General features: G+C 41.2%; 1 protein-coding gene across 1 annotated transcript in view; it reads left to right on the top strand.

Moving 5' to 3' along the window:
- Positions 1-19504, top strand: part of LOC134356389 (polycystin-1-like protein 2) — a 134324-nt gene extending 114820 nt beyond the window's left edge. Inside the window, 5 exon segments of the mRNA XM_063067324.1 lie at positions 5972-6103; positions 14311-14409; positions 19216-19228; positions 19231-19392; positions 19395-19504. Of these exon segments, the coding sequence (XP_062923394.1) occupies positions 5972-6103; positions 14311-14409; positions 19216-19228; positions 19231-19392; positions 19395-19504 (516 nt within the window).
- The last annotated feature ends 6516 nt before the right edge of the window (positions 19505-26020 follow it).

Genomic DNA, 26020 nt, shown 5'->3' with positions numbered 1-26020 from the left:
TTCGTTTTTACTTCAGTGAGAAGTGCACAAATGACAAAGTGATGTAATAACACATGCCATTCATGTACTTTTACATATAATCTGTAATAAATTATTTAAATGAACAACAATCAAACAATATATTTACAATATTTCTCAAATATTACTGAAATATTAAATACAAAACACTGAGGATGTAGCAATTGCACTGAGAGCAGATCCATCCCCTCAGTCTTACCAATTCGTGTTTGTATTTAATCGGGCATTGTGGGATAAATGGAACATTCATGGTACAGGATCCTCTCTCAACCAGAACCAAGGCCATTTGCTTTATTGATTATTTGTGTATTTTGATTACTGATGATTATTTCCAGCATTTTCTGTTTTTATATTAGTTCTCCATATCTGGTCTATATAAGACTTCAGACCCACAGCTCCCAATTGACTGTACCTCTTAGTAAATCCAATCACAATATTTATTTGCCGTCACAAAACAACAAATTACATGACCTATGGCAATGACATTAAACCTGATCTTGATTATAGCCCATCTGGCAAAGGATGCAGTGGGATATACAGTAGATTATTTGCAGATATGGGCAGAGAAATGGCAAGCAGAATTCAACCTGGCCAATTGTGCAGTGTTAAACCTTGAGAGATCAAATTTGAAGAGTATACATGCAACACCTTCTTGCATGCTTCCTTCATGGAGTTAATGCAATTGTTCTAGGCTGACAACTGGTGTTACAAGGATCGCCCTCAATAAAAATGATCAGTTGGGCTCAGAGAGAATCTGTGTTTACTGAAACTGCCTCAGTTCACAGGCACATAAATTTACACAACTGAATACCTGTGTGCACATCTACTAGATTTCCCTGACCCTCCACGAACAGTCAAAGAAGAGAAAAGATAGTACGCAGAAAAAAGCGTTTACTCTGGCCAGGCATTCCTCATGGTCCCGATGTGATCTCTGTTTGTCCGACATGGGGTCATCCACATCTGCAATCGTTGGTCTCCAGAGAGTTGTCACTGCCTGAGTCCCAAAATCCTCTATTTTTATACTTTTCCTCATCAGGTCAACCTATGATGTTTCAGTTTTATTGACTCAAGGTCATCTGACTGATCTGTGTCAGATTGCCATTGGATGTAAGCAGTATTGTTTCATGGCCTTCACCTTCAATTTCATGCCTTAGGTGACTTCTTTTATTCTATTTAACTCTGACTGGTTTAAACCAGGTCACAGAGACACTGAGCCCAGTTGACAAGATTATTTCTGCAAAGCTGCCATGTTACACAATAAACAGCTCCTTATCTGAAAATAGTTTCAGGTTTATCAGAAACTACTTGTGTCTATGTTCAGTTGCTCTGATCAAGTTATCCCAGAACAAGAATCATTATCATTATCAGGTGCTATGCCCAGTTTGAGATTTGACTGCCATGGTCCACACACTCCTGTTTCGGGTCAAGTGGACCAATTCATTGGTATTCATTTCCAGTTCTCGGACTGCTGTCTCCATCATCATTTGTCTTTGTCTTCCTCTTGCCTTCTTCCCTTCAATCTTTCCCATAATTACCATGCATTCTAACTCCTCTTTCCTAATCACGTGGCCAATGAAGTTACGTTGCCTTTTCATGATCTCGTACATTATTTCTCTTTTTGTTTGCTCTGTTCATGACATCCTCGTTAGATATTCGTTTCATCCATGATATTCTTTGCATCCTCCTCAAAAACCACATCTCTGCTGCTTCAATTCATTTCCTCATGTTGCCAGATATTGTCCAACATTCTGAGCCATATAACATAACTGGATAAACGTAACATTTCAGTACTGTGAGGCGGGTTGTCATGCCTAGTTTAGTATTGGTCAGTATACTCTTCATTCTCATAAAGGTGTCTTTTACCATCCCTATTCTTCTTTTGATGTCCATGTCGCACCTGCCATTTGATGTCACCCAGCTTCCTAAGTAGCAAAAGTTCTGTACTTGTTTTATGTCTTCCCCATTTATTCTCAGCCTGCAGATAGGATTCTCCTTCTTTTTGGATATCACCATACATTCTGTCTTTTTGCAATTGATAGATAGACCCATTTTTGCACTTTCTTCAACAATTATATCAATTAAGTTTTGTAGTTCTTCCTCCGTACTTGCAATTAACACAGTGTCATCGGCATATCTGAAATTATTGATGTTTTCACTGCCAACTTTGATTCCCAAGATGTCTCTTTTGTAATATTGTTTCATTGTACACATTAAATAAATCGGGGGAGAAAACATACCCTTGTCTAACGCCTCTCTTGATTTTCGTAAACTGACTCACTTCTCCATCTATTCTTACAGTGGCAGTTTGTTCCCAGTACAGATTTCTGATTAGGCGATGGTCTTTTGAATCTAAATCTAAAGCTTTCAATAATATTTCAAAAATAACTTATTGTGCTTCACTTTATCAAATGCTTTTGTGTAGTCAATAAAGCAAACAAACAAATCTTTTTGCACTTGAATAGCTCATTCTGATAATATCCATAACATCAATATTGCGTGCCTTGTGCCTTTGTCTTCCACAAAACCACATTGTTCTTAACCTATTTCAGCTTGTATCTTACTTTTAGCTCTTGTCATCAAAATTCTTAGAAGTATTTTGATGATATGACTCATTAAACTTGTGGTCCTATGTAATTCACATTCTATTGCTCCAGGTTTCTTAGGAAGAGTGATAAATACAGATTTTTTTCATCTGGTATTATTCCAGTCTCATAAATGTCATTGATTAAATCAATAAGATTTTCACTTCCATAATCTTCAAGGGCAATAACTTGTTCTGTTACTAATTCATCAGGATCTGCTGCCTTTCCTTTCTTCATCTTATTTATTGCATTACGAACTTCAGATTTTAAAATACTTGGACCTTCAATGTTTTTCTTAATTTCTGGTTTTTCGCCTCGATCGTCTTCAAGCAATTCCTGAGTCTACTCAGTCCATCTGTTCATAATTTCATCTTTTTCCATGATAATGGTACCGTCTTTTGCTTTCAAACATCCACCTGAAGAACAGAGGAGCTTTTTACCAGTGATATTCTTGATTTGTTGATGTAACCTTTTTGGATCAGTAATAGGGATTCTTTCTATTTGCTCACATTCCTGGTTTAACCATTCTTCTTTGGCTTTTTGACATAAGCTTTTAACTTTTTATCTAAGGACTTTATATTCTATAGGATTTGCTTTCTTCTGTCTCCTTTCTTCCATTAGATTTTTGATTTCATCTGTCATCCATTTATTCTGTGTGCTTTTTTCTTTTTTAGGAATCACTGACTTTGCTGATTCTACCAGGGCATCCTTTAGAGAGTTAAATTTCATTTCTACATGATTGCTATCATCTTCAACAGATTCTATGTCTAGACTTTGAAATCTATTCCTTACTTCAATTGTAAATTTATGTCTTAAGTGTTCTTTAATTAATTGCAGGTAGTCAAGGGATTGTTCAGATTTTTGCTTCTTTAGTTTTTTAAGTTTTACTTTTACATGACATACTACTGGGTTATGGAAACTATTACAGTCTACACCTGGATATGTTTTGCATTGAGTCACTGAGTTTCTAAATATTTGGTTTATAGTAATAAAGTCAATTTGATTCCTAGTGTTATCACCTGGACTTTTCCAGGTCCACAAGCATCTTGGATGGTTTTTAAAGTAGGTATTCATAATGACCTGATTATTCATCTTGCACAATTCTACTCATTTCTCACCTCTTTCATTTCTTTCCCCCAGTCCAAATTTTCCTCTGGTATTTCCATCAGCATCTTGTCCTACTTTAGCATTTAGGTCTCCCATGACAGTAACAATATCTTGAGATTTGCATCCATTCTTTGCTTGTTTAAGCTCTACATAGAATTTATATATATCCTCACTTGTTCCACCTGTTGTTGGTGCATATACCTGTATAATTGAGCAAGAATCAGTTCACAAAATGGCAGCTGCAAGCGCAGTTCCACCAAAAGGCCTCCTCTATTCCTGTTCAATGATTGTAGTTTTTTTTAAGACCACAAGATATAAGAGCAGAAGTAGGCCATCCGGCCCATCGAGTCTGCTCTGCCATTCAATCATGGGCTGATCCAATTCTTCCAGTCATCCCCATTCCCCTGCCTTCACCCCATACTCTTTGATGCCCTGGATAATCAAGAACCTATCTATCTCTGCCTTAAATACACCCAATGACTTGGCCTCCACAGTTACTCATGGCAACAAATTCCACAGATTTACCACCCTCTGATTAAAGTAATTTCTCTGCATCTCAGTTCTAAATGGACGTCCTTCAATCCTGAATTCATGCCCTCTTGTCCTAGACTCCCCTACCATGGGAAATAACTTTGCCATATCTAATCTGTTCAGGCCTTTTAACATCAGGAATGTTTCTATGAGATCCCTCCTCATTCTCCTGAATTCCAGGGAATACAGCCCAAGAGCTGCCAGGTGTTCCTTATATGGTAACCCTTTCATTCCTGGAATCATTCTCTTGAATCTTCTCTGAACCTTCTCCAATGTCAGTATATCCTTTCTAAAATAAGGATCCCAAAACTGCACACAATACTCCAACTGTGGTCTCGCAAGTGCTTTATAGAGCCTCAAGATCACATCAACATCTCTCTTCTCTTGATCCAAAGATATTTATCTCAGGATCATTATCCTCTTCTCATTCTGTTGGCTGCCCATAAGACTGTCATGGACCTCTGACAGGTGTGCAACACTCACATTATATAAATGTAAAAGTAACATCCACCTACTGAACTCACATAGGTTTTATACCGACAGTCATTTCTTCAGTTTCACCTTCCACCTTCTAAGATGATCTACTTTAAGCATTACAATTATCAACATACGTAAAATTAGTATTTCAGCAGTACGTGATACTCTTCTCACCAACGGATGTACTTGATCACTTGATTCCCAATTCCAAAAGTCTGAGTCACTTAATACTTCATTTGCCTTATCAGCACATGGTTTAATTACTCTAGAAGGTTTAGTCCATTGATGGATTATCTCCTTTGCCTCCACTACAAATCATGACCAGTCTGCGTCAAGTTAGGAATTGGAAACTCAGTCGCAATGAAGTCCCACAATTATCTGATATGCCTCATCCTACCAAATCTGTCACAGCATGCCACTGGGAAGTTAAATGCAAAGAACTGTACCCCTTTCAGCCATCCAGCAGATTTAAGTGCATAAGCTGTTGAAGAAATAGGCATAACAAAATTCCAGGCAGGACTTGGAGTACTGATGCTGCATTGAAACCAGAAACCAGCTCTTTTCACGGTAATGCAAGTGATGGCTACTAACAGAAATGATGTTGCAGCTTCACAGATATTCAAAGATCAGAGCTCATGCAAGGTATAATTCTGGCCAATTATGAAACACTGATGAATATTATGCCCAGGTTTAACTCTCTGATGATTCCACATTCAACAGAAGTCAAGTAATATACATCTAACCTTCTGCTCCATTGTTGAACATGTGCTGAGAGGGACGAGTCACTATGATGTGATCATACATCGTTATGCCAAGGGGACTAGTGTACAACGCAACAGGTTCATTCACTTGAAAGGAGTTAGCAACCCTGTGGGAATAAAAGGAAATGCAAGGAAGTGCTTATTTCACTTTATTTTAATGTTTTTAAGTGATACTATCAGAGACGTGAAAATGCTCCAGTCTTTGGCAGAGGATCTGCTTGTTCAGCCCTCGACACCTAGAGCAGGTAGACACCACCAGTGGAGGGCTGGATCCCAGCCAGCATCTTCGTGAAGTTTTCCCCATTGTACCATCATCACTTGTCAGTGGGCTTTCCCCAAAACCAGCTTTGAGAAACTTTGCCCCAACTTATTGCTATTTTTACAACACTTAATCATCAATAGATGTCATTTTAAAGTACTTGGAATTTAGTGTGCTTGAATATTGTCAGATATGCTGCTTAAATTATGCCTGACATTTTGCATTGTGTTGTTCAGGTTCTGAGGACTAATCCAGTCTTGGGTGCATTCATCATCAGCACCTGTGTGATCTTCATGACATTCATCCTCATTAATGTTTTTGTTTCTGCACTGCTTGTGTCCTTCAGTGAAGAGCGGAAAAACCCTATGGTACGTACCTGAGAAAGGGCTGAAAGCCTCTGTTGCTTTTGCCTTTGATCTTGATGTTGTAGCTTTACTCTCTGAAATTATCATATAGGTCTCTCCCTCTCTCTCTCCCTCTCTCTCTCCCTCTCCCTCTCTCTCTCCCTCTCCCTCTCCCTCTCCCTCTCACCCCACCCCAACAGATTCTCACACTCTTACACACTCACATTCGCTCACTTGCTCTCACATTCTCTTCACTCCCACACCTCTCACTCTCTTCACTCGCACACCTCGCGCTCTCTTCACTCGCACACCTCGCGCTCTCTTCACTCCCACACCTCGCGCTCTCTTCACTCGCACACCTCGCGCTCTCTTCACTCGCACACCTCGCGCTCTCTTCACTCCCACACCTCGCGCTCTCTTCACTCGCACACCTCGCGCTCTCTTCACTCGCACACCTCGCGCTCTCTTCACTCCCACACCTCGCGCTCTCTTCACTCGCACACCTCGCGCTCTCTTCACTCCCACACCTCGCGCTCTCTTCACTCCCATACCTCGCGCTCTCTTCACTCGCACACCTCGCGCTCTCTTCACTCGCACACCTCGCGCTCTCTTCACTCGCACACCTCGCGCTCTCTTCACTCCCACACCTCGCGCTCTCTTCACTCCCACACCTCACGCTCTCTTCACTCGCACACCTCGCGCTCTCTTCACTCCCACACCTCACACTGTATATTAATCCCTAGCTGCATTGTTTTTCCCCAGAAGGTTTTATCCCTGGTGCTCTTATAAAAATGATATAAAATAATCTTTTACCTAGAAAAGTTATCTCAACCTCTTAACATACTTCAAGATCAATCAATATATGTTCTTTCACACATAGCCATCTATTTTTCCTTCATCTATGTGCCTGTCTAAGAGTGTCGTAAATACTCCTAACCTATCTGCCTCCACCACCACCCCTGGCTGGACATTCTACACATCTACCACTCTGTAAAACACCTACCTGCAGCATCTCCCCGCCCCCATACTTTAATCACCTTAGAATTACGTCCTCTTGTGTTACCCATTTCTGCACAGAGTATAAGGCATTGGCTGTCCATTCGATCTTTGATACACCTCTATCAAGTCACCTCTCATCCTCCTTTGAACTGAATTGACTTTATTTCTTACATCCTTCATATACATGAGGAGTATACATCTTTACGTTACGTCTCCATCTAAATGCGCAATGTGCAATTTATAATAAATAGTATGTACTCCAAAGAGAAAAGCCCCAGCCCTAGCCCTAGCTCTAGCTCAGTCAGCCTTTCCTCATAAAATATGCCCTCTAATCCAGGCAGCTTCCTGGTAAATCCCTGAATCCATATCCTTCCTGTAATGAGTAACACAATACTCCAAGTGTGGTCTAACCGGAATTTTGTACAGCTGCAATAGTACGTCATGGTTCGTAAACTCAATCCCTTGACTAATGAAGTCTAACACACATATACTTTCTGAACCACCCGATCAACTTGTGCTGCAACTTTGAGGGATCTAATGAATGTGGATGCCATGACCTCTGTTGCTCCACACTGCTGAGAATCCTGCCATTAAAACTGTACTCTACCTTCAGCTTCAACCTTCAAAAGTGTGTCACTTCACACTTCTCCGGATTGAACTCCATCAGCCATTCTCAATCCATCTCTGCATCCTATCAATGTCCTGTTGTAACCTGTGAAGACCTTCTACACTATCCATAACACCACCAACCTTTGTGTCATCTGCAACTTACTAGCCCACCCTTCCCTGCCTCTTCTGACTCCAGGCACGTTTCCTCTCTTATCCCTGATAGGTCCTACCTTCACTCTAGCTATCCTCCTGTTCTTCACAGATGTGTAGAACACCTTGGGGTTTTCCTTAATGTTATTCATCAAGGCCTTCTCATGCACTCTTCTAGCTCTCCTATTTCTGATTTCCACCCTCACTGACTCGGTAAACAACCCCTCCATGACATCCTCCCTTTCTGCATCTGTGATACTGTCCCTGATTAGCAATGCTACTCCCCCAACATCTTCTACCCCACAAACCTCCTTGTCCCCTTTGATCTTAAACCCCAACATATCCAGCAGCTATTCCTGCCCTTGTGACAGCCAAGTCTCTGTAATGGCCACAACATCGTAGTTCCATGTACTGATCCATGCTCTATGTTCCTGGTAATTCACACATTAAAGGTGACTAATTTCAACCCATCCAACTGACTGCATTTCTGCCCTGTCCACTGCCTACCCTTCCTCACAGTCTCTCTATACATTAGACACTAGACACTAGACACTAGAACACTACAGCACAGTACAGGCCCTTCGGCCCTCGATGTTGAGCCGACCCATATATTCCTTAAAAAAACGTACTAAACCCACACTACCCCGTAACCCTCTATTTTTCTTTCATCCGTGTGCCTGTCCAAGAGGCTCTTAAATACCCCTAATGTTTTAGCCTCCACCACCATCCCTGGCAAGTCATTCCAGGCACCCACAACCCTCTGTGTAAAAAAACTTACCCTGATCTCTCCCCTAAACTTCCCTTCCTTAACTTTGTACATGTGCCCTCTGGTGTTTGCTATTCATGCCCTGGGAAACAGGTACTGGCTATCCACCCTGTCTATGCCTTTCATAATCTTGTAGACCTCTATCAAGTCCCCTCTCATCCTTCTATGCTTCAAAGAGAGAAGTCCCAGCTCTGCTAACCTTGCCTCATAAGACTTGTTTTCCAATCCAGGCAACATCCTGGTAAATCTCCTCTGCACCCTCTCCATAGCTTCCACATCCTTCCTATAATGAGGTGACCAGAAATGAACACAATACTCTAAGTGTGGTCTCACCAGAGATTTGTAGAGTTGCAACATGACCTCTCTACTCTTGAACTCCATCCCCCTATTAATGAAACCGAGCATCCCATAGGCCTTCTCAACTATCCTATCAACCTGTGCAGCGACCTTGAGGGATGTATGGATTTGAACCCCAAGATCCCTCTGTTCATCCACACTCTTAAGTAACCGACCATTAACCCTGTACTCAGCCTTCTGGTTTGTCCTTCCAAAATGCATCACCTCACACTTACCCAGATTGAACTCCATCTGCCACTTTTCTGCCCAACTCTGCATCCTGTCTGTATCCTTTTGTAACCTTTGATGACCTACAGCTCCATCCACAACTCCTTCAATCTTCATGTCATCCGCAAACTTATTCACCCATCCTTCCGCCTCTTCATCCAGGTCATTTATAAAAATCACAAAGAGCAGGGGTCCCAGGACAGATCCTTGCGGCACTCCACTAGTCACCGACCTCCAGGCAGAATACTTTCCTTCCACTACTACCCTCTGCTTTCTTCCTTTAAGCCAATTTTTTATCCAAACAGCTAAGGTTCCACTGATCCCATGCCTCATGACTTTCTGGATGAGTCTCTCATGGGGGACCTTGTCAAATGCCTTGCTAAAATCCATGTAGACCACATCTAACGCCCTACCCTCATCAATTTCTTTTGTTACCTCTTCAAAAAACTCAATTAGCTCATGAGGCACGACCTTCCCTTCACAAAGCCATGTTGACTACCCTTGGGTAGGCTGTACTTCTCGAAGTGCTCGTAGATCCTATTCTTAAAAATCCTTTCCAATAGTTTGCAGACCACTGATGTAAAACTCAGCGGTCTATAGTTCCCAGGATTCTCCCTATTACCTTTTTTAAACAAGGGAACTACATTTGCCATTCTCCAATCCTCCGGCACCTCCCCTGCAGCCAAAGAGGATTCAAAGTTCATAGCTACTGCTCCGGCGATCTCTTCTCTCACTTCCCAAAGCAACCTGGAGTATATCACATCTGGCCCCAGGGACTTATCAATCTTGATGTTTTTAAGAAGATCCAACACTTCTTCTTCCTTAATCTCCACATTGTCCAGCACACAGGCCTGTTCTATTTCAACCTCACCCTGATCAAGGTCCTTTTCACTTGTGAATACTGAAGCAAAGTATTCATTTAGGACCTCCGCAGCCTCCTCTGCCTCCAGGCGCATGTTGCCTTCTTTATCCTTTAGCGGCCCCTCCTTCATTCTTGAAATCCTTCTGTTCTTTACATATGCATAGAATGCCTTGGGGTTCTCCTTAATCCTACGTGCCAAGGCCTTCTCATGCCCCCTTCGAGTTCTCCTAAGTCCTTTCTTAGGCTCCTTCCTGGCTACCCTATATTTCTCATGAGCCCCTCCTGCTTCCTGATTCTTATATCTAACATATACTTCCTTCTTCCTCTTGACGAGTTGCCTCACATGTTTCGTCAGCCACAGTTCCCTTTTCCTACCATTTTTTCCTTGTCTCAGTGGGACAAACCTATCCTGAACCCAGCACAAGTGGTCTCGAAACTTCCTCCACCTTTCACCCTTGAACATCTGTTTCCAATTTACTCTCGCTAGTTCCTGCCTTATCCCTTCATAGTTAGCCCTTCCCCAGTTAAGCACTTTCCCATTTCCCATTACATCTACTTTTACACCAACAGCTTCTTCCTCTAACCTATCATTCTAGTTCCTATTTCCCTGCCAACCTATTTCAAATCTCCTAACATCTCTAGCAAACCTGCCTGCAAGGATATTGGTCCTCATCAAGTTCACGTGTAACCCATCCCTTTTGTCCAGGTCCGACCTTCCCCTGAAGAGATTCCAATGATCCACAAATCCCCCTGCTAACCCCCACCCCCCGCTGCACCAATTTTTCAGCCACACATTCATTTGCCTCATTATTCTGTTCTTGCCCTCATTGGTGCAGGGCACAGGCAGCAATCCAGAGATTATTACACTTGAGGTCCTGCTTTTTAGCTTCCTACCTAGCTCCCTATATTCTCTCTTCAGGACCTCATCCAGTTTTTTGTGTTGTTGGTAACCAAGTATATCATAACTTTTGGCTGCTCACCTTCTCCCTCAAGAGTGCTGTGGACCCATTGTAAGATGGCCCTGACCCTGGTACCTGGGAGGCAACGTACCATCTGGGAGTCTGTTTCACATTCATAGAACCTCCTGTTCCCTAACTATTGAATCCCCTATCACTACCACTTTCTTTGTCTTCCCCCTTCCCATCTGAGCCATAGAGCCAGACTCAATGTTGGAGGCCTGGTCACCATGGCTTTCCCCTGGTAGAAAATCCTCCTCCAACAGGATCTAAAGTGGTATACTTGTTAATGAAGGGAATGGCCACACAGGTACTCCGCACTGCCTGCCTATTCTTTTCCCCTCTCCTGACAGTCATCAGCTACCTGCCGCCTGTAACTTAGGTGTGACTGCCTCCCTGTAACTCCTGTCTATCAACTCCTTACCTCTCGAATGAGCCATGGGTAAACCCGCTGCAACTCCAGTTCCCTAAGAAGGTCTGTAAATAGCTACACCCAGATGCACTTCTTGCACATGTAGCAGTTAGGGAGACTGGAGGTCTCCCCGATCTCCCATATCTTGCAAGAGGAACACACCTGTGGAATGCTCTGCCTCAGAGGGCAGCGGAGGCCAATTCTCTGGATGCTTTCAATAAAAAGTTAGATAGAGCTCTTAAGGATAGTGGAGTCAAGGGATATGGGGAGAAGGCAGGAACGGGGTACTGATTGTGGATGATCAGCCATGATCACAGTGAATGGCGGTGCTGGCTCAAAGGGCCGAATGGCCTACTCCTGCACCTATTGTCTATTGACTATTGACTATTGGCTATTGCCCTGATAAAGAAAAAAAAACAGAAACATGACAGAAACCTCAACATAGCCTCAGCCTTTTTTCTATTACTCCAAAAAAAAAACAGAATGTCATAGGATTGTGCTGTCCTGATTCTTATATTTGGCTTTGCACATTTGTTAACAGTGCGGTGTGCATGTGCAATGTTTAGGAGTTTGTTTCTGAAAGTACTTCCCCTAATTATACATAATTGCTTAATTTAAATTTCCCATACAAGATGGTGAGAAAGAGAAATCCTTTGAGGGCTCCCATTACACCGTCTGATTTAACGCAGTAAACAAATAAAATGGCAACAGTGAGGTGGATGTTCTGTCCACAGCCACCTGTAACCATGGCCCCTAGTTATAAATTTACTGGAGACATGTCTATAAGTTACAAAGCACAGCTGGCTACATCAAGTGTGGAAGCCAGAAATTCTGTTAGGACAGTTGTGAGGAGATGGGTGGGTGGGATGTTGGGAGACAGTTGTCCCATCTCCTTCAAAACCTTTGAGATCCAGTGAAAATCAGAGCACATTCAACATAGATGTAAGCACATCTACCTCAATCGTCAGTAATATAAAATGTCCAGTCTGAATTTGTCATGTGGCCCTCAGGACACATTAGTTACTTAAAAAGTTGATTGGTTGGTGTCCATCTGTCTTGAGGGACAATGTGTGATTATAATTATCACAAGCCTGGGCAGAAGGTATGGAGATCCTGAGATGCCCAGTCGACAAGATCCCCCTCTCAGCCTCACCAGTGTAATCCAAAGGAAAGCTTATGAAGCAGTACGTTTGGCACTGGCATGGCTGCAGGAGCTGCCGGAAGGATGTTCAACGACATCCAGCCACCTTAGGGGCTCCACTCCGGATTTGCTGTCTGAGTTTACTTCTGTAGCCTTCGTCTCTCCCGAGGCTGCCCACAAGGCAGTGGGGCTATTTACCCATCGCTGGGAATCTGGTTTACGAGCACCAGGGCGTGTCCACACACCGGTGGGCCTGCGTGCTACGTGTGCAGGGGCAGATCTCCTCACCACCCTCTGTCATTCTGCCTGAGTCCGAAAGGAGGTCAGTTTCCGCGTGTTGCCAGTGAGGAGGCTTGCTGTTGGAGAGCTACATACTGGCACGGAGAGACCTGCACATTCAGCTCTCCTTTCCAGTGGAAGCTGAAACTGAGAGCAACAGACACTACCCACTACACTACCAGACCAGACACATCGCAACAACCATTTTCACACTTGGAAAAGTATGGATGGATGATAGATAGGAAAATAGGACAAAATCCTGTGGTATTTCTGCACCATTCCGAACAATTGCACAGCTATCCTGTAACAACATCAGCTGCTGCTTTAGTAACAAACTGCAATCTAACTGAATCTTCCTATTTTGCCGCCTTTTCACATCCTGCTGCGTGTTTCTCCACCATCCCCCAAATACCTCTGCGGCAGGCCAGTCATCCTGGCCATCTTTCTCATCTGCATTCTCAGGAGATAGGAACAAGGCATGTGAGATGTGGCATCGTCTGCTACCCGAGCTGCTGTCACTAACACTGCTGTGTCTTGGAGCAGCTCAGTCCTGAATTTTTTCAGTTAGTTTTAAGCCAAATCGCTAATGCGCAAGCAGAGCCAATTCCTTTCTTCTTTGTTCATGCGGTTTGTAATTAAATTTGACTGAGCAGAGGAGGGAGCTGTAAAAATTATAGAGCGTGTAGCCTGTACAAACTACCTTTCAAAGCAAACTGTAGTTTCCAGCTTCCCGATGCTGATTGATTCATGGAATGACAGATTTTTTTTTCTTGGTGAAATTATTGAATAGAATAATCCTGTACTCCTGTAGTTTGGAATAATAAAAGATGTTTTCATCAAAATATTTTTTGGAGGGCTTGAACAATTAATGTTTCCTCTGCCTGGAACCTTGCAGCCGGGCAGAGATGAGGAAGAGTTCTCCATCTGAGATCATGATTACTCGAGCTGAGATTATTGGAAAATAATGGAATTGAGGAAGATGGGGATCAGGTGAGAGTGTGGGAAGTGTGCAGGATGTTACTAAACAGTACAGCAGACTGAGAGAGGAAAACAGTGTATCTCATGTTCTGATTTTTTTTTAAAGCGTCATTTGACCTTGAGCATTATAGTGGAATCATTACCTTGGATACTGATTGTTGCGGACTAGGATTAGTGATCCAAGATTTTCTGCACCATTTAACTGTTACCTCGTTTAGTCTGTTTCAGATTTACTTTGGGGGAAAAAGAAAATTTTGAATTCTCTTTCAGTAAATCTTCTTGTGGGGGAAGTTTGTTGCATGTCAATGGAATATAATATTTACAATACTTTCAGCTAACAGCATTATTCAAAAACATCTATATAGGGAATTAGAATTAGCAACAGATCAGAGTGAGATGAAAAGTTTAATGTACTACAACCACCTTTACTAATTCCATAACTTTTACTCAGAAGTTTAAAGGTAGATGAGTGGAATAAATTATTGAAGTTTTCTGTTACCTGGTTTACTTTTTAGCCCATGGAAGACAAAGAAGTAGTTGATTTACTACTGACAAAGATATGTGTCATCATTGGAATTCAAAGGAAGAAAGAAAAAGCTGAGTCAAAGCCTGAGGTAATGGAATCTTTGCTCCAAGGAGAAAAGGCAAATCATCAATAGGAATAAACAATGGATAACTTGATGATTGATTGTTGGATCCTTCAAAGGGCCGATACAGTGAGATCTAAGAGTTAAGGAAAAGTGAAGAAATATTTCATACGAGTGCATTTTCAATATTATCTTCATTATCCATTTTGCTACTTTTTAATAATTAGATATCTCAGAATTTATGTAATTGATATTAAACTCTGTTTTAGCATTTAGAGACACAGAAACAGGAAGAAAATAATTTGGCCTTTTTAAACCAAAAAAAAACTAGAATGCTGGAAGAACCCAGCAGGTCAAGCCACATCTGAAGTAGTGAATGGCATACATCAGTATTTCAGGTCAAGACGGCCTGACTCACTGAGTTCTCTCAGCACTTTGATTTTGCTCCATTTTTCAGCATCTGCAATTTCTTATGCTCTCTTTTAACCTTTTCAGTCTGTTCTGCCACTGGCTAACTTTTACTTCTATTCCACCCACAATCTTCAGCCTAGTACTTGAACTCTGAAAAGTAATCTACTGATTGTCAGGCGTGAACATTTTGGTTATTTCAGAGGGCCAGCTTCCTGCTCCTTTTCTCCAAAAAAAGTATCTCATTTCATTTCTAAATAGTTTTAATTTGAAGATTATACTTCTTTGCTCTGGAGTTGTTTAACAGTGGGAATATTGTCTCTGTATATATTTCATTGGGTCTTTTAAAGCTTCCAAAGGCCTTGATTAGATCAACCTTCAAGTCATTCTGAGACCCATTCATTTTGATCAGACTGCAATACCGCCCTGCCATTGTCTTGTTCTAGATTTAAAACAGTGGGAAGGTGATTTCTCCCATTTGAGCTTTGACAACTGAAGCCCCAACACTCATACCTTCTTGTATTCCAATATCCTGGGGTAAAAACAAACTTTACATTAACCCTTGTGGTTAATTTTTGTGCCTCTGAAGTACTTTTAATTCACCTGCATGTCACAAGCATTTTCTCCTCAGTGGTTTGTAATTTCTCAGCAGTAAAAAAAAAATCAATTTTGGTATTTTTAGCCCTACCTGAAAGCTTGATTTTTGCATTTAGTTTTTATTTACTCAAGATCTAACTCCTGGTCAATTGTAATGTCACTATCCTGCCAGAGAAAGCTCAATGAAATACAAATATGACTCTGAAAGACCATTCAATTTGTGTAGCGTGGAGGTTAGCGCAATGCTTTATAGTGCTAGTGACCCAGGTTCAACTTCTGCCGCTGTCTGTAAATTTGTACATTAACCCTGTGAGTGTGGGTTTCCTCTGGGTGCTCTGGTTCCTTCCCACATCCTAGAGACGTATGTTAGTAGGTTAATTAGTCACATGGGTGTAATTGGGTAGAATAGGCTCATGGGGTCGGAGGGACCTTTCACTATGCTGTAACTTTAACAATAATAAATAAATGATAAATAACTTCTATTTCCGTGTGGCTGTTTTATGATGTTTACCAGTTTCGTCATGTATTCCTTTACACCTTTTGTTTACAAAAATCTGTCAGTCTCAGACTTAAAGTTGACAGAATGTCAGTGACCACATGCAGAAAGTAATTCCAATTCCGTACAGTGCTTTTCAAGTGGAACTATTGTTAAACTTTAATCTTGAATGGCCTAATTCCAGTTACCCACCCCACCCTTTTGGTTTAAGACATCTCAACCAGCAAAAATTTAACAATCCTATCAATTTCTTTAGATTTTTCAACTTTTGAGGTCTTGCCTTCTTTCTGTTAAAGCTACGCTGCTGCATTCCTTCACGGGTCAATAAATCTTTTCCAACATGTATAGTTCAGACAACAGACATAAAATTTGCTGGTGAACGCAGCAGGCCAGGCAGCATCTCTAGGAAGAGGTACAGTCGACGTTTCGGGCTGAGACCCTTCATCCTGGTGAAAGGTCTCGGCCCGAAACGTCGACTGTACCTCTTCCTAGAGATGCTGCCTGGCCTGCTGTGTTCACCAGCAACTTCTACGTGTGTTGCTTGAAATTCCAGCATCTGCAGATTTCCTCGTGTTTGCGATGTATGATTCAGAACCTGCATCTATTTTCACAAAAGTTAACAATGCCAAAATGTTAATAATTTAGAGTTAAAACTTATATTATTAAATGTGAGTTGTATTATTCAATTAATTGACAACATGGTATAATTACTTTCATGAATGTTATTTATCCCCTTTTAAACTACCCAAGGTCTTAAGGAACCTTACTCAGTTACATTACAAATATCAATCAGAAAATATTTCACTTCCTCACAATTAATTACAGTCACAAATCTCGTTAGAAGGCTAGAAAATAGTACAATATTAAATCAATTATATTATCAGTTCTATTGGTAGCAAAAATAGCAACTTTTGTGTTTAGCATTGATGTTTCACTTTGCTTTTGTCAGTAGTACTGTGCTTAATATAATCTAAAGCTTAAATAAATTAATGATCACCAAACTTTATGCTATTGCATCTCTTTGTGAATATGAAGACAATCCTTGTGATCGGCCTTGCATCATAAGTATGAATTTCAATGGTTAGATACTGGGATCCTGTTACACTGACAACAACATGATTGAAAAATGTTACTCTTGCTTGTCTCTAGTTTTCAGCAATGACATCATCTCAGCCAATATAATTGCTAACAACCAGAGGAAATTGAAATAGGATTTTCATCAGCATTTGATTTAAAATTTGAAAAGCTGATCGCCATGACGCTAAACGCCAACGCCTGCTAGAAATCTGAAATAAATAAGAAAATTTGCAGATCAAACAGTCTCTTTAGAGAGAGATTCTAATTTGATCTTATTTGATAATGGCATGTTAAATACGAGCTGGAGATAATGTTCACTTTGATGACAATTCTACTGAGGAAAAAGAATGAAGTTAGTTTGTTTGACGTAGATAATAATGTGGTAAGCTGGATCAGTAAATTTTCACATGACACCAAGGCTAGGGGTGCAGTGGACAGCAAAGAAGGCTATCAAAGCTTGCAGCAGGATCTGGACGAGCTGGAAAATTGGGCTGGAAAATGCCAGGTGGAATTTAATGCAAACAGGTATGAGATGTCGAACTTTGTGAAGTCAAACCAGTGTAGTACTTACACAGTGAACGATAGGGCACTAGGGAATGCAGTAGAACAGAGGGATCCACAATTCCACGAAAGTGGCGTCGCAGGTAGTTGCAACATACATCAAAGTTGCTGGTGAACGCAGCAGGCCAAGCAACATCTATAGGAAGAGGCGCAGTCGACGTTTCAGGCCGAGACCCTTCGTCAGGACTAACTGAAGGAAGAGTGAGTAAAGGATTTGAAAGCTGGAGGGGGAGGGGGAGATGCAAAATGATAGGTAGTTGGGGTGGTAAAGAGATCTTGTCGCATATTCCTAAATTGAAGTACTGATTACAGGAGTTGGTATGTTATGTTAAAGTTATATAAGACATTGGTCATGCTTAATTTGGGTAACGTGTACAATTCTGGTCACCTACTCCAGCAAAGTTATTAACAAGATGGAAAGAGTACGTTAAAAAATTTACAAAGGTTTTGCTAGGACTTGAGGAACTGAGTTACAAAGAAAGGTTGACCAGGTTAGGAATTTATTTCCTGGAGCATAGTAGAATGAGGGGAGGTTTGACAGAGGTATACAAAATTATGAGCGGAACTTGAGGGCAAACTCCTTCACTCAGAGGATGGAGCAAGTGTGGAATGAGCTACTAGTGAATGTAGTGGATGCACGTTCATGAGGTTTGGATTAGTACATGAATGTGAGGAATATGGAGGGCTAGGATCCAGGTGTGGGTCAGTGGGACGAGGCAGAATAACAATTTGGCACAGACTAGATGGTCCAAAGTGCCTATTTCTGTACTGTAGTGCTCTTTGACTCTAAGTTGGTAGAGATCTAAATGAAGATAGTCCTACTTGTCTTTAGCTCATGACATATGAGTTGTATGAAAACTACAGTCAGACTATTGCTATTTCTAAGCACTGTGCAGAAGAATGAAACATTTATGGAAGTTCAGTATCCATGTAACACATGACAGATGAAGCTATGAGTAAGGCTCCATTCAGTACAACCTTGTTATCATGTTGTTCAACAGTCTACTGCAATATCTGCTTCTCCTGAAGATCCATTACATTTCTTCCATCGGAAACTGCAGAGTGTAGATTGCAAAGTCATGAATAAATCAAGTAGGTAATTCCATAGCGGAAAAACTTTTGAAGAAAAATTGGGTCAACTCAGAGAAGGATAAAGTCACAGAGAGGATATGGGACAATGGATTAGCCCAGGAATTAGTCTACCAAAGCATCAGCACAGATATAGATTCCTAGAGTTATACTGCTTGGAAAATGGGCCATTTGGCCCAACTTGTCAACGCTGGCCAAGGTTCCTACCTAAACTAGTTCCATTTTCCTACATTTGGCCCCAAATCTCTCTTAAGGTTTTCCTATTCATTTAGATCCTAGACATTGCAATTGTACTCATCTCTACTACTTCCTCTGGCAGCTCATTATGTACACCCACCACCCTTCTGTGTGGGAAATCTGTCCCCTCTCACCTTAAATCCATGCCCCCTGGCTTTAAATTTCCCGAGCCTGGGAGATAAAGACCAGCTACTTTCCCCATTTGATTTTATAAACCTCTATAATATTCATCTCTCAGCCTCCTTCACTCCAGGGAAAACTGTCCCAACCTATTCAGCCTCTCCTTACATCCCAAAGCCTCTAGTCCCAGCAATATACTTGAGACCATTTTCTGCACCTACTCTAGCTTAATCGCATCCTTCCTGTAGAATGGCAACTGCACAATACTCCAAGTACATTCTCATATGACAAACAAGGGACCCAGACTGATCCCTGTGGAATACCGCTGGTCACAAGCCTCCAATATGAAGAGCAGTCATCCACCACCACCAAGCCAATTCTGATATCCAATTGGCTAACTCACTCTGGATTCCAATCCTTCCAGACAGTTTGATGGGTCAACACTTCTTCCTGTTCATGGATATTATTAGAATGGTGACTGATTCTGTGAACAGCTCAATTCCCTGCTCAGAATATAAATTCTCTCTTCATGACTGATTTCTGCAGGACATTGTTCAACTGATAACCTCAGCTGTTTATTCTCCTCTGTAGATGCTGCCTGACCTGCTTTTGTCTGTTGTTAATAGATATAACCATATAACAATTACAGCACGGAAACAGGCCATCTCGGCCCTTCTAGTCCGTGCCAAACGCTTACTCTCACCTAATCCCATCTACCAGCACTCAGCCCATAACCCTCCATTCCTTTCCTGTCCATATACTTATCCATTTTTTTTTTTAAATGACAAAATCGAACCTGCCTCTACCACTTCTACTGGAAGCTCGTTCCACACAGCTACCACTCTCTGAGTAACGAAGTTCCCGCTCGTGTTACCGGTAAACTTTTGCCCCATAACTCTCAACTCATGTCCTCTTGTTTGAATCTCCCCTACTCTCAATGGAAAAAGCCTATCCACGTCAACTCTATCTGTTCCCCTCATAATTTTAAATACCTCTATCAAGTCCCCCCTCAACCTTCTACGCTCCAAAGAATAAAGACCTAACTTGTTCAACCTTTCTCTGTAACTTAGGTGCTGAAACCCAGGTAACATTCTAGTAAATCTCCTCTGTACTCTCTCTATTTTGTTGACATCTTTCCTATAATTCAGTGACCAGAACCGTACACAGTACTCCAAATTTGGCCTCACCAATGCCTTGTACAATATTAACATTACATCCCAACTCCTATACTCAATGTTCTGATTTATAAAGGCCAGCATACCAAAAGCTTTCTTCACCACCCTATCTACATGAGATTCCACCTTCAGGGAACTATGCACCATTATTCCTAGATTCCTCAATGCTCTACCATTTACCATGTATGTCCTATTTTGATTAGTCTTACCAATATGTAGCACCTCACACTTATCAGCATTAAACTCCATCTGCCATCTTTCAGCCCACTCTTCTAACTGGCCTAAATCTCTCTGCTAGCTTTGAAAACCTACTTCATTATCCACAACACCACCCACCACCTATCTTAGTATCATCTGCATATTTACTAATCCAATTTACCACCCCATCATCCAGATCATTAATGTATATGACAAACAACATTGGACCCAGTACAGATCCTTGAGGCACACCACTAGTCACCGGCCTCCAACCTGATAAACAGTTATCCACCACTACTCTCTGGCATCTCCTATCCAGCCACTGTAGAATCCATTTTACTACTTCAATATTAACACCTAACGATTGAACCTTCCTAACTAACCTTCAGTGTGGAACCTTGTCAAAGGCTTTACTGAAGTCCATACAGGCAACATCCACCGCTTTACCCCCGTCAATTTTCCTAGTTACCTCTTCAATCCTCTCACCATTGTTTGCTGCAATTATTAACTAATGTATCATATTTGGCAAAATTAATGCTGATTAATGGAGATTAATTATATTACAGGAAAATTTACAATTTTACATGTTTAAATATCTGTACAAATCAGTGGTAATGAATAATTTATAATAATCACAGACAGATTATGACCATGTGTATGTAGCCCCCGCAACCGCCCCCCCCCGGCCACCCTCAGGGTCGCTTGGCTCACTGTTGTCTACATGTATAAAAGATTGGAAATCGTAAGCATTCAGTGACATCTAGACAACAATGCATTATAAATTAAAATAAAAATGCTTATAGATTAGTTTTCATTTCTTACCTGGATTGAGGTGTTCTTTCTTCACCTCTGTAATCCTAGAGTTGGGTGAAAATTCCTCCGCGATGCAGCACAGAGCATCATAGGAAGTCTTTCCTGCCTGTGGCCATCAAACTTTACAACTCCTCCCTTGGAGGGTCAGACACCCTGAGCCAATAGGCTGGTCCTGGACTTATTTCATAATTTACTGGCATAATTTACATACTTAACTATTTATGGTTCTATTACTATTTCTTATTTATGGTGCAACTGTAACGAAAACCAATTACCCCCGGGATCAATAAAGTATGACTATGAAATAAAATAGTGCTCTGATTGTCATTGGTTTAATGAAACCCAACAAACTTCATTTATTTACATTCAAAGATTGGAGGCCTGCATTTACTCAACCCAATGTAAAAAGAATGAGCTGTAACCACAGCCTATAAGTATTGTTTGAAATTAGCAGTAATGTTTAAGATGCTTCAGTACATTAAAATTGAACAACTGGACGCATAGGCTAAATATACCCTTCAACTGTCTCATTGAGAGGTATTATATGTCAAAAATCACACTTGACAGTGTGAGATATGAATTTTAAGAAAATGAAATTTTTAGTCACAATAAAATGGGTGACTTCAATCTACATGTAGATTGGGCGAACCAAATTGGTAAGGCTGCTGAGGAAGAGGATTTCTTGGAATGTATGCGGGATGGATTTTTGAACCAACATATCGAGGAACCAACTAGAGAGCAGGCTATTCTAGACTGGGTATTGAGCAATGAGGAAGGGTTAATTAGCAATCTTGTCGTGAGAGGCCCCTTGGGTAAGAGTGACCATAATATGGTGGAATTCTTCATTAAGATGGAGAGTGACATAGTTAATTCAGAAACAAAGGTTCTGAACTTAAAGAAGGGTAACTTTGAAGGTATGAGACGTGAATTAGCTAAGATAGACTGGCAAATGACACTTAAAGGGTTGACGGTGGATATGCACTGGCAAGCAGTTAAAGATCGCATGGATGAACTACAACAATTGTTCATCCCAGTTTGGCAAAAGAATAAATCAAGGAAGGTAGTGCACCCGTGGCTGACAAGAGAAATTAGGGATAGTATCAATTCCAAAGAAGTAGCATACAAATTAGCCAGAAAAAGTGGCTCACCTGAGGACTGGGAGAAATTCAGAGTTCAGCAGAGGAGGACAAAGGGCTTAATTAGGAAAGGGAAAAAAGATTATGAGAGAAAACTGGCAGGGAACATAAAAACTGACTATAAAAGCTTTTATAGATATGTGAAAAGAAAAAGATTGGTTAAGACAAATGTAGGTCCCCTACAGACAGAAACAGGTGAATTGATTATGGGAAGCAAGGACATGGCAGACCAATTGAATAATTACTTTGGTTCTGCCTTCACTAATGAGGACATAAATAATCTTCCGGAAATGGTAGGGGACAGAGGGTCCAGTGAGATTGAGGCACTGAGCGAAATACATGTTAGTAGGGAAGTGGTGTTAGGTAAATTGAAGGGATTAAAGGCAGATAATTCCCCAGGGCCAGGTGGTCTGCATCCCAGAGTGCTTAAGGAAGTAGCCCAAGAAATAGTGGATGCATTAGTGATAATTTTTCAAAACTCTTTAGATTCTGGACTAGTTCCTGAGGATTGGAGGGTGGCTAATGTAACCCCACTTTTTAAAAAAGGAGGGAGAGAGAAACCAGGGAATTATAAACCGGTTAGCCTAACATCGGTGGTGGGGAAACTGCTAGAGTCAGTTATCAAAGATGTGATAACAGCACATTTGGAAAGCGGTGAAATCATCGGACCAAGTCAGCATGGATTTGTGAAAGGAAAATCATGTCTGACGAATCTCATAGAATTTTTTGAGGATGTAACTAGTAGAGTGGATAGGGGAGAACCAGTGGATGTGGTATATTTGGATTTTCAAAAGGCTTTTGACAAGGTCCCACACAGGAGATTAGTGTGCAAACTTAAAGCACACGGTATTGGGGGTAAGGTATTGATATGGATAGAGAATTGGTTCGCAGACAGGAAGCAAAGAGTGGGAATAAACGGGACCTTTTCAGAATGGCAGGCAGTGACTAGTGGGGTACCGCAAGGCTCAGTGCTGGGACCCCAGTTGTTTACAATATATATTAATGACTTGGATGAGGGAATTAAATGCAGCATCTCCAAGTTTGCGGATGACACGAAGCTGGGCGGCAGTGTTAGCTGTGAGGAGGATGCTAAGAGGATGCAGGGTGACTTGGATAAGTTAGGTGAGTGGGCAAATTCACGGCAGATGCAATTTAATGTGGATAAATGTGAAGTTATCCACTTTGGTGGCAAAAACAGGAAGACAGATTATTATCTGAATGGTGGCCGATTAGGAAAAGGGGAGGTGCAACGAGATCTGGGTATCATTATACACCAGTCATTGAAAGTGGGCATGCAGGTACAGCAGGCGGTGCAAAAGGCGAATGGTATGCTGGCATTTATAGCAAGAGGATTCGAGTACAGGAGCAGGGAGGTACTACTGCAGTTGTACAAGGCCTTGATGAGACCACACCTGGAGTATTGTGTGCAGTTTTGGTCCCCTAATCTGAGGAAAGACATCCTTGCCATAGAGGGAGTACAAAGAAGGTCCACCAGATTGATTCCTGGGATGGCAGGACTTACATATGATGAAAGACTGGATGAACTAGGCTTATACTCGTTGGAATTTAGAAGATTGAGGGGGGATCTGATTGAAACGTATAAAATCCTAAAGGGATTGGACAGGCTAGATGCAGGAAGATTGTTCCCGATGTTGGGGAAGTCCAGAATGAGGGGTCACAGTTTGAGGATAAAGGGGAAGCCTTTTAGGACCAAGATGAGGAAAAACTTCTTCACACAGAGAGTGGTGAATCTGTGGAATTCTCTGCCACAGGAAACAGTTGAGGCCAGTTCATTGGCTATATTTAAGAGGGAGTTAGATATGGCCCTTGTGGCTAAAGGGATCAGGGGGTATGGAGGGAAGGCTGGTGCAGGGTACTCAGTTGGATGATCAGCCATGATCGTACTGAATGGCGGTGCAGGCTCGAAGGGCCGAATGGCCTACTCCTGCACCTATTTTCTATGTTTCTGTGTTAAAACACTGGCTCTTAGTAATAACCTTAATGCTTCATGCAATGCTAAACACAAGACATTAACATGCTCCTTCAAGTTAATACTTGCAAAGCTGCTAGATGTTGAGACCAAATCACAGGGGTACTAAAGAATCACAAGCTAAATGCAAAAGCTCCAGTGACAAAGGAGTCATTGTTATGGAACTGTTCAGGCAAAGTGCACCATCTCATTTGCACATACCAAATACAAATAATTGATTTCAAAAGAAGTTACATTTTATTAGGTGGCCTTATATTTGACATATGAAATCTCTCAGAACCACTTACTTCTCTCACACCGGTGGTAATAGTTCAAAGGTTTCCCACTTACTAACTTTCAATTGTCAGGAGAAAACATGCATTGCCATAATTCTCCAGCCTGGAAGTATAATGGAAAATAAAGACCAGTGAAAACCAGATTCCTGTCCCTGCCACTACATGAATTGAGCTCAATCTGGTGGCTGAAATGAAGGGTAGCAGAGATCCTTTGAGGGATAAAAGAAGATATCTCAAGGAGCCCAGGGGATGACAAAGTATTAGCTTTGAATTACCTTTAACAATGAGAATCTTGTGTATTCCACAAACTTTCACCGACCAACTGCTTTCCTGGAATCCAAGATAAACAAACACCAATGGAAAGGCATCTAAAATACCAACTGATGAAGGGTTTCAGCCCGAAACATCAACTGTTTACTCTTTTCCATAGATGCTGCCTGGCCTGCTGAGTTCTTCCAGCATTTTGTGTGTGTTGCTTGGATTTCCTGCATCTGCAGATTTCCAAATGCAAAGTTTTTGATTTGGCCGTGCAGCAGTTCCAGTATAATGTAAGGGCTTTTCTGTAATAAGCAGAAAGAACAACATTTTTCCTTTCTTTTACTAGTTTGATTTCTATTGCCTGGAACAGGCTTGCAGGTCCATCCCATTCAAACATTACAACCTTTACCATGGCGACAGTATAGATTCTCAATAGTGTACACTGGTTCCCTCCTGTTGCTGAAAATATCAATGGTGACAGGGCATGGTTTAACACTGAGGAGTGAGGATGGATGAATATTTTATAATTTTTGTTTGATACCTTTGTGGAGCAGGGAGCATTTACCTAGAAGCCAAGAGGTTAAAAGATTGCATACTGTTGAACCATGATAGATTAGGTTGGGCATGCAGTAAGCTGCAAAACAGGTAGAAGTGGTAGCCCCAATGTTCTTTTCTGGGTCTAGAGCTTCACAATATGCTTTCCTAAATGAGAAGATTTCCCACTGCTGCGAGTTCTGAAGAGGCCATGGAGTTTTTCCAACTGTAGATCTTCATATAGCTGAACAGCAAAATAAAAACAATTTAAATAATGGTAATTCAATCTCGAAATGTTTAACTGTGTGGAATACCATATATTATTATATAATCCATTAGATTATAAGTTGTAAATAATTGTTTACAACCTTTAAGTGGTAAAGGTTGAAGAAAATGCATTTCAGGATGTATATTGTATAAATTTCTCTGACATTAAATATATCTTTGAAACCTCTAAATGGTAAATATAATAGACTCTTCCTATAAAATTAATAGAGGCAAGAACAGATCTGTTGTTCACTTCAATTGTTTGCATGACTTGTATGTTTTCCCTAGTGCACATCGTGTTGGTCTTTTATTTTTATTTTTATTCTTTTTCTTTAATCGGGTTCTTTCGGGTTTCTCGCTTTGTGGCTGCCTGTGAGCAAGCAAATGTCAAGGTTATAATTTATACA

Source organism: Mobula hypostoma, chromosome 14 (assembly GCF_963921235.1).
Source record: "Mobula hypostoma chromosome 14, sMobHyp1.1, whole genome shotgun sequence".
NCBI lineage: Eukaryota > Metazoa > Chordata > Chondrichthyes > Myliobatiformes > Myliobatidae > Mobula > Mobula hypostoma.
The sequence above is the reverse complement of the archived record's forward strand: the minus strand, read 5'-3'. Positions and strand labels throughout refer to the sequence as shown.